At 31.6% G+C, this 9,123-nt stretch overlaps 1 protein-coding gene and 3 non-coding genes across 5 annotated transcripts; all 4 read right to left on the bottom strand.

Moving 5' to 3' along the window:
• Positions 1-102: 102 nt before the first annotated feature.
• Positions 103-263, bottom strand: LOC113787425 (U1 spliceosomal RNA). Its single transcript, XR_003473929.1, has one exon. It is a non-coding gene; the product is annotated as a U1 spliceosomal RNA (small nuclear RNA).
• A 1,865-nt stretch (positions 264-2,128) lies between these two features.
• Positions 2,129-2,278, bottom strand: LOC113787422 (U4 spliceosomal RNA). Its single transcript, XR_003473926.1, has one exon. It is a non-coding gene; the product is annotated as a U4 spliceosomal RNA (small nuclear RNA).
• Positions 2,279-3,390: 1,112 nt separating this feature from the next.
• Positions 3,391-3,551, bottom strand: LOC113787436 (U1 spliceosomal RNA). Its single transcript, XR_003473940.1, has one exon. It is a non-coding gene; the product is annotated as a U1 spliceosomal RNA (small nuclear RNA).
• Positions 3,552-4,053: 502 nt separating this feature from the next.
• LOC101507849 (serine/threonine-protein kinase BSK5) lies at positions 4,054-7,938 on the bottom strand. Of its 2 annotated transcripts, XM_004507085.4 has the most exons (10): positions 7,751-7,938; positions 7,435-7,658; positions 7,152-7,287; positions 6,650-6,783; positions 6,457-6,562; positions 6,284-6,369; positions 5,887-6,075; positions 5,598-5,762; positions 4,691-4,804; positions 4,054-4,454 (listed from the first exon to the last, which is right to left on the bottom strand). In XM_004507085.4, exons 1-10 carry the CDS (start codon positions 7,830-7,832, stop codon positions 4,212-4,214), a joined length of 1,479 nt encoding a protein of 492 aa, XP_004507142.1. In that variant the 5' UTR covers positions 7,833-7,938; the 3' UTR covers positions 4,054-4,211. The 2 variants fall into 2 exon arrangements, with proteins under 2 accessions (XP_004507142.1, XP_012573148.1); XM_012717694.3 differs by lacking the exon at positions 7,751-7,938 and having other exon boundaries at positions 7,394-7,530.
• Between the last annotated feature and the right edge of the window lie 1,185 nt (positions 7,939-9,123).

Below are 9,123 nucleotides of genomic sequence, written 5' to 3'. Positions count from 1 at the left end.
ACAAATTAGATTGTTTGTATATCGTCCTTATAAGATCTAAAACAACACATCCATGCAAAACAAAAATTTAACTTTTTAAAAAAAAAAGTTGTTACTAAAATGGAAGGGGCCGCGCGAACGCAGGCCCCCACTGCAACAAATTATGATGTAGGCTCCACCACATGGGTAGACCTTAAGCTAGCACCCCTTCTATGTGCAATGAAGGTCACTTGCTTAGGCCATAGGCCATCTTGATCACCCATTGACCCCATCCAGGTAAGTATGTTGGAATGAAACACACACTTCTCTTTTATACCTCTTGTTCTATACTATTCACTTCAAATGATCTGATGTGGGACTTCAAAATGTATTTTGTGCACTATTGCATAATGTATTTATTCTCCCTCCCAAAATTTTGTTGTATTTTGCTTCTTCTTTTTTTGGTGAAAGTGTATTATCATTTTTACTTTGTATCAAAATAAAACTTGTTTTAGAAATCCAAGATACCTTTGTCTTTCAAGTATACCCTTGATATAATTAAGATGATTTAATTTTACAAGATTGTTTGTAGCGGAGTATTTATACTGTTTGCTTTGAAAAATGAGAATTTCTATAATAATAAATTAGTAATTAATATAAGGGTTTTTTGGTACTTATACGTCAATTAAAAGATTTCTTAAACTACCACTGATATGGAATGGGAGTAGTATGAGTTAGGAATGGCTAACTAGAAACATGACATCTTTATAATCAACTTGAACATTTGAATGCCTTTTCTCCAAAAATGCTTTTGTGCATAATCACTTTTTTGCAGCACTTACATTTCTAGGTTTTTCTCTGCATATTTGAATGCCTCTCATTTTTCTAACCAACTTAGCCTTTTGAACTTCCAGAATCGGACATGTATGGAAAAAATAACATCACAAACAAATTTGCAAGAGAAATTTTAGACCAAACAATTGCAAGTGAAGAAAATGACGTGGTTGAAACCCAAATTTTTTTTCTGCGACTTTTTTTTCAACTCAGTTTTGCATCAGCTCAGTTTTTTTCATGTTGACTTCGATATGACATCAGTCGAATGTATTTATTCTGGTATGAAACATTTTTTACTACCTTGGTAATGTCGTGCTTTATAACAAAATTGGATTTTGACACAAATACAAGCAAAGGGAAGTAGAAACCCTCAAGTAGTTCTGATAATAATGTAACTAATTAGTGTCAGTGTTGTCAAATAGTTGCAATGGCGGCACCATAGTTGATTGCGGTGGCATATTTTTTGCCAATCTCAATGACCAATTTGTGAAAGATGGCAGCACCTTGGCGTTTTACGGTGAAAATGACATATTGATTTTTGGCCTTTTGCTATAGTCCACAACACAATCGATAACACTAATTAGTATAAATTATAATATCGTATCATGATTATGCTGTAAAGAATGATTGCTTTATGTTGTAACTATAATTGTGAAACTTGTTTTGATCTCATCAGATCTTGCATCTCTTGTAGGTTCTGAACTCGAATTACCAGAGCTGGCACAAATATATGGTTATAGTGAACCTGTTCAACCTAGTTAATGTTTCATATTGAAAGTAACAATGTTAACTTTGTAGAAGCATATACATTGTAAAGCTTGTAGACGAGTTGTTTGTCCTTTGTATTTATACTTACACATGCACATATTGAAAAATCATATGTTCTTCATCTGATAGGAAGAACACCATCAATAGATAACAACAAACTAATGTTTTGAATAAGAGCGATGGATAAATATTATTTACAATATAAAAATCTTTTTGGTAGATTATAAAAATAATTTGAAGTTGATAATACTTGTATTGTATTGACAATCATATTTACAGCATCTTAGACTATTCATGAAGCTAATTTCATTTGTATTATTATGTTATTTTAATTTACAAAATAATACATTTATTTGAAACCATTAAAACTTCAATTAACTACGAGGCTAATTTTTATCTAAATAGCAATAACATTATTTCATTTAAATATTATTTTTAAATCATCATATAGATTCCGAGCCTTTCAAAAAATAAAAATGTACTATAAAACTCAACCATAACAAAACTAATAAACAGAATGAAATTCATAGTCACTTAAAAATCATATAATAGTTGAACTCTAATGTAGGACTTTACCTCTAAGGGAGTCCTTCCAGAAATTCTCAAAGGCTTTAGTTAACTCAAGCTAATGAGGGGGTTTGGAAATAGTTTTCAACCAGCAATAGACGCGCCTCGGTTATTACCTCACTAGCTGCGTCATTGCCCCAAGCGCAAAAATGGTTTCTATCACATATAAGTTGTTTTTTTATATAACTTCAAAGCTTATATATTTCTCTTCTTAGCAATGCGGGACTACAAAATTTTGCTTCCAAATCATCATTCATCACTCTTTGTCTTAAACAAATGTCCATTATTACTTGTTCCTCATTCTTTGGATTGAACACAAAACTACAAAAATTCAATTATTTATAATGTGTATAAGAAGTTTTGTCCAAGGAGTTAGATGATAAAATGTCTATTGACATCAAAGACAAATTATCGAAATATAAAATTCATAGCAGATTCAAGTTTTATCAAATAGTACCATTGTTTATTAAATTAGATGTTTCTAAAATCCTATATTTTTCGGAAGCAACTAACCAAGATAACAACAATGATACACATATACTCCAAATTTTCATACATCAAATCAACACTTTATTTTACGTTTATCTTTCTCTTTCTTTCATATCATCAACACATCACTTCTATCATATTATTATTTTTATCTCTTAAGGTGTATACATTCCTATGAGTGTACACCAAACCTTTTTCATATTATTTATATTTTCCTTTTTACTCTTTTGAAATATTTGTAGTATCATCTTATGTTTTAACGCTTACATAAGGAAGTAATAATATGATATTTATTGACCTTTTGTTAGTTGATAACATTTAAGACTTTAAACACTGTGTTGCACTGAATAAGCCCAAGAGAGGAAAAATAATTTAGAATCAATCAACATGTATATCTACATAATGAATTTGGAATTCCGAAGCAACACAAAGAAATGATGCTTTGGAATCAAAAGACACTTATAACTTGTAAGAGTTAAACTTTAAACGTAGAATTGACATAATTTAAGTTGATAGTGATTAAGACAATGTTTGGTACTTCAACCATATTCTGAACAATTCTAAGAGAAAACTCAATTTGGCACTTCAATCATTTCCTAAACAATTCTAAGTGAAAACTTTAAAGTAGACATCAACTTATATATACATACTTACATTCATCATCAATATTGAACAAATTAGATTGTTTGTATATCGTCCTTATAAGATCTAAAACAACACATCCATGCAGAACAAGAATTTAACTTTTTTTAAAAAAAAGTTGTTACTAAAATGGAAGGGGCCGCGCGAACGCAGGCCCCCACTGCAACAAATTATGATGTAGGCTCCACCACATGGGTAGACCTTAAGCTAGCACCCCTTCTATGTGCAATGAATGTCACTTGCTTAGGCCATAGGCCATCTTGATCACCCATTGACCCCATCCAGGTAAGTATCTTATAATGAAACACACACTTCTCTTTTATACCTCTTGTTCTATACTATTCACTTCAAATATTCTGATGTGGGACTTCAAAATGTATTTTGTGCACTATTGCATAATGTATTTATTCTCCCTCCCAAAATTTTGTTGTATTTTGCTTCTTCTTTTTTTGGTGAAAGTGTATTATCATTTTTACTTTGTATCAAAATAAAACTTGTTTTAGAAATCCAAGATACTTTTGTCTTTCAAGTATACTCTTGATATAATTAAGATGATTTAATTTTACAAGATTGTTTGTAGCGGAGTATTTATACCGTTTGCTTTGAAAAATGAGAATTTCTATAATAGTAATTAATATAAGGGGTTTTTGGTACTTATACATCAATTAAAAGATTTCTTAAACTACCAATGATATGGAATGGAGGCAGTATGAGTTAGGAATGGCTGACTAGAAACATGACATCTTTACAATCAACTTGAACATTTGAGATTCAACATGGACCAAAAAGAGAAAATGCAAGAAAGCCATAGCAATCACAATCAGGAGTGTAAATCATATGGAGTAATGTAGAGAAGCTAAAGTAAAGATTCATTAATCATTACATACAGTTAAATAACCATACTTAAAAAAATTTCTTGGTAAACAAGAGAAAAAAAAAAAGACTATACAATTTCAATTTCTATGGTTTCTGGTTTCCAGTGTTGTGCCATCTTTGAGACTTTCTTGTGCATCATTGTCCATACCAAGGCTTGAAAGTGCCACTGCTTGAAGATAAAATGCAGTGGGCCAAGTCGGAGATATAGATTGAGCTTGCATGGCGTCTCCAAGTGCTTCTTGTGTCATGTCATTCATCAGGTAGCATAAACAGCGCCTAGCATACACAGTTGGCGATACCATGGTCCCACCATCGATGAACTACACAAAACAAGTACTGTGAATTCTCTCTTAACAAAAACAGTTATCACAGAAGTTACATATTGACCACATATCAGTCTGCATTTAGGATGCTTTTTAAGTTGTAATACAATCAAGGGGAACATTTGATCTGGTTCTAAATTGTGGTTGTCGTCGTGGTTGTAGTTACGCCTCAAACCTTGATATTGCAGAAAAATGCAGTGGATTCCTATTCCTACAAATTCTTGCTGACTTACTTGTGTATAGTAGTTGATGCCGGTAGAGAAGTCTCGGGCGTGAAAAGCAGAATCCCCGTGCTTCTTGAAATTTAGGGTATCTTGTATTTGATTTGTCCACATTTGAAAGGACAGCTGTAATACAATGAAAGGATACAAATCCATTACTATAACTAATTGTGCAAGGTCTAGCTTTCATAAGTACTATAGAAGAACAGGCTGGCAACATTATTTTGCCATATTACAGAATTTAAGTGATGGAAAAGCCAAATCTAAACCATGGCATGCATACGTGTGGAATAATGGATAAAATCAACAATTATGTGTGGTAAAATCATAAGGGGATGTGGTAAAAAGACAGTTAAAATGTTAAGACATTAAGAACAGGAAAATAGTGTGGTTAAATCAACAATTGTGCAGTGGTGTAGGCCTATGTTTGGATAAATAGCTGAATTAAGAGCTTATAGCATAAGCATTTATCATTTAAATATTTACGTATAAATATAAAGTATTTCTATAATAAAAAAAGTAAAATAAAGGCAAACTATTATCATAAAAGCTATAGGCTGTTAAGATTATAGAAATAAACATAAAATAGCTTATGGACATGTCATAAATTGTTTCCATAAGCTCTACTAAACAACAGTCTCGCAAGTCACAAGTGCTTATGCTAGTAAATAAACTCAAATAAGTCAACTGAAAGTGGCCCTAGGTGGATGTGTGTGGTGGATGGATAGACAAACAGACAAATATATATGCTCTCATGAAAGAACCAACGCCATGGTATATAGATGAATGCATTTAGCCTCAAATCTCAATCAGATTTTAAAATTGTATAGGTAAACAGAAAATAATAGGATAAAAAAGCCTATTAAAGTGGTCTCTTAATAAAAGTATAATGGGGAAAAAAATACAAACAATTAATTACCTCATTCGCAACATGTTCATCATCCTTGTATCCCACCTTTTCCAAAATTTCATGTATTGCAGTCAGATCTCTTCTCAAACAAGCTTCACCAAAAGGTGTTAACAAAACTGTTTCTTTTGAAGATAGACTCCGATCCGGTAAGCCCATTAAAACATATGACGCTACCTGTTAAATACAACCAGCTGTAAGCTTAACGCATAATCTATTTCTATACTTCATTCAGGCTTCACTAATATGTACAAGTCAACAAAGTAAATTTTGATCCTCAGAGAGAAAGCAAAGAGCGTACCGAAGTTTCTTTCTGAAGAGTCGTCAGAGCAGTCACAAGCGACTTTGCATTTGGTCTCTCACGAGGTTCATATTGTAAACACCGCGAAGCTAATCTCACTAATTCAGTTCCATCATCGTTTGAAAAATGACCTTCCAAACACGAGTCCATCAGCATTTGGAAATTTTTGCCTCGTATAAGGTCAAGTGCCTGCACTTCATAAAAGGATTATGGTTACATATTTACTTATGAATTCAAAAATGCAATGATCATTTTAAACGATACCATCATAGGATGTTTCTACAAACCAAATACAATTCAACCATAAAATACCAACATTTATCAAATCAAAGATATACCAGATAAAATACCGCCTAACATTAAAGTGAAGACAAGAATTGTGATGGAGGGAACATACATGACTAGGTGGAATATGCTTTCCACTTAAAAGATCAAGCAATAAGGTGCCAAAACTGTAAATTACACTTTCAGGTGTGATTCTTCCTGCAAAATTTCGAACCTATGTTAGCTCATTTACAAAATTGAATAAATCATGATGAATATACTTAGTTTAATTTAACCATTTACTACCTGTCCTCAAGTACTCTGGAGGAGTGAAAGATAAATTTGTGCTATAGCTTCTGCCATCTCTACTGTTTTTCATGAGTCCAAAACAAGAGAGTCTAGGGTTTCCTTCCTGACAACAAATGATATTATGAAAGAGATAGTGGACAAAAGCATAATGAAAAAGAAGCACAAAACCCTATTACAAAAGCTGAAGTACCTGATCAAACAAAATTCTATAAGCATTAAGATCATGATACAATGCCCTTCCTTTGCTATTGCAGTATTCCAAGGCTTGTGCTAAATACAAAGCCACCCTCAGCCTCATTGCCCATTTCATAGGTTGGGCCTCCCCTATCAAGACAGTTCATAAAAATCACAAAATCAGTGGTTTACATGTAGACAAGATTTCACAAACTATATCAACAAAAAAAGGGGGTGAAAATGAAATTGATTGAACACATTATAAAAATTTGCCTTTTAATGTAAGCTATTAAAGCAAGAAGCTTTATCATTGTCTCCGAAGAACTAGCCTAGTGGTTTGATTGGGATACCAATCTCTGCTGCTAACATTTCTCCCTCCCCCAACAAACTAACCACTAAAATTTGCACTAAAATTTGCTTATTAAAAAAACATAGTGGTGTTAGGGAGTCCGAGGTTATAGGAGAAACTACAGGCCAATTGCTCAAGGACCACAAGAAACTTAAGGAAGAAAACTTACAGTGAAAAAGATGTTTGGAGAGAGTTTCATTGGGCATGAACTCAGCAATAAGCAATCTCTCTTCTCCTTCACAACAACAACCAACCAAGTTAGCTAATCTTTCACTCCTCAACTGCCCCACAGCTCGTGCTTCCTCCTAAACAAGATTCCAACAAAGCCCACACAACAATGACAACATCAAATCAAATAAATAAAAAAGAAAAACAAAAAAACAAAGCTTTCAAAAACAAACAACCACACACATGCAAATGAAAAGAACCCAAAAAGCAGAAACAGAACGAACAAGGAATTGTCGAGAATCAGGCCAAGCAGACTTGTTGAAACGCTTCACAGCAACAAACCTATCATCTTCAAGACAACCTCTGTAGACAACATTGGGAGCTTTTTCTCCATGTTCAGAGACAATGTTGTCTGATGAAAATCCATCTGTTGCAACTCTTAGTTGATCCAAGCTATACTCAGTAAAACCAAACGAAGAATCCTTCTCATTCTTGTTCTTCTCATCATCTGTTAAGTACCCAAAAACGAATTCATGTTAAAAATTAAAACTTTATTATATAGAAAGTGATTAGTGAAGTGAGAAAAAGAAAGGTTGTTACCATTATCAGAGATGTTGTGATGGTTTGATTTGATATGGAAAGGGCAACAGCATAGAGAGAGTTTAGAGCAACGAACTCCCATTGGTGAAAATGCAATCAAAGAAGCTCCTTTTTTCTCTCTCTTTCTGTGTGTCACTGTAATAATAGTTGTTCTTTTTCTATATGTGTTTCGTTGTCAATTTAATGAAGGAATAAGAGAAGAAAAAGATAGGATGAAAACAATGAACAAAAGTTTGAAAGAATTAATGATAGCGAAATTAGGATAAGTTTGTCACAATCACACTCACCACCAAATATGCAATTAGTCATTTCTGCAATTAAATTTTGTTAAAAACTAATTAGTTTTTTAGTGAACGTTAATTAATTGATTCTAATATTGTCCATGTATTAATTTAGGTAATATTACATATTTATTTATTGTTTTTGTTAATATGAATAAAAGTATCTTAAGAGATGTTTTTATATTTTTTTTTCTTCTAATAAAATTTGAATGTATTTTTCCTTACTTTTATACTATAAAATTCAAATACTCTAAAATTGAAAAAATATATTTTTTGAAGATGTATCAATGCGGATAGTTCTATGATACTTTCATATATGCATTTTAAATTTATTTTTAAGAAAATGTTACATAATACATTCGAGACACTTAATTGATATGTATATCTATTGGGATGTCGTACATATAAGACATATCGAGAGTATTACACTCTAAGTAAAACTATATTATAATATATTTTTATTATATTATTTTATAGAATAAATATCAATCGATTAATATTGATATCGTTCAATTGAATATTTTATTTTAGATTCAAATTAATATATTTTAAAACATAAAAAAATTAATTTTTTATAAAGAATAAACACTCTTTTAAAAAATAGTTAATTTCTCTCGTAGACGAAGAGAAGCTTCAAAATTCATTTTTATATTTATTGTTATAATTTTTGTGTTGATAACAATATAACATATAGTTTAATTTAGGTGAAAATCTACGATTTCAATTTTGATCACAAGCATTTTTGTAAATAATATATATCAATTTTCTTTTACTTTACTTTATTTATATTTAAAATCAAAAGAAGAATTATGACATAGTCTAATCAAATAATAACTCACTTTGTCAAAAATAATAATAAACTCCCCACACCTCACTTCATAAGTGGGCAGACACTTGACATGAGAAAGGTCCATAATTTTCCTTAAGATTTCAAACTAATAATGGAAGATAGTATACCCTATCATAAAAGGACCCTTACCTTTCCAACTCTCACTTGCCTACAACAATATCTCAAAATAATATTACCAATTTTCTAAGACTCTACTGGACCAATTTTCCATTCACACATGAACATAGTACCTTTGGTATATA

Source organism: Cicer arietinum, chromosome 6, assembly GCF_000331145.2.
Source record: "Cicer arietinum cultivar CDC Frontier isolate Library 1 chromosome 6, Cicar.CDCFrontier_v2.0, whole genome shotgun sequence".
NCBI lineage: Eukaryota > Viridiplantae > Streptophyta > Magnoliopsida > Fabales > Fabaceae > Cicer > Cicer arietinum.
The sequence above is the reverse complement of the archived record's forward strand: the minus strand, read 5'-3'. Positions and strand labels throughout refer to the sequence as shown.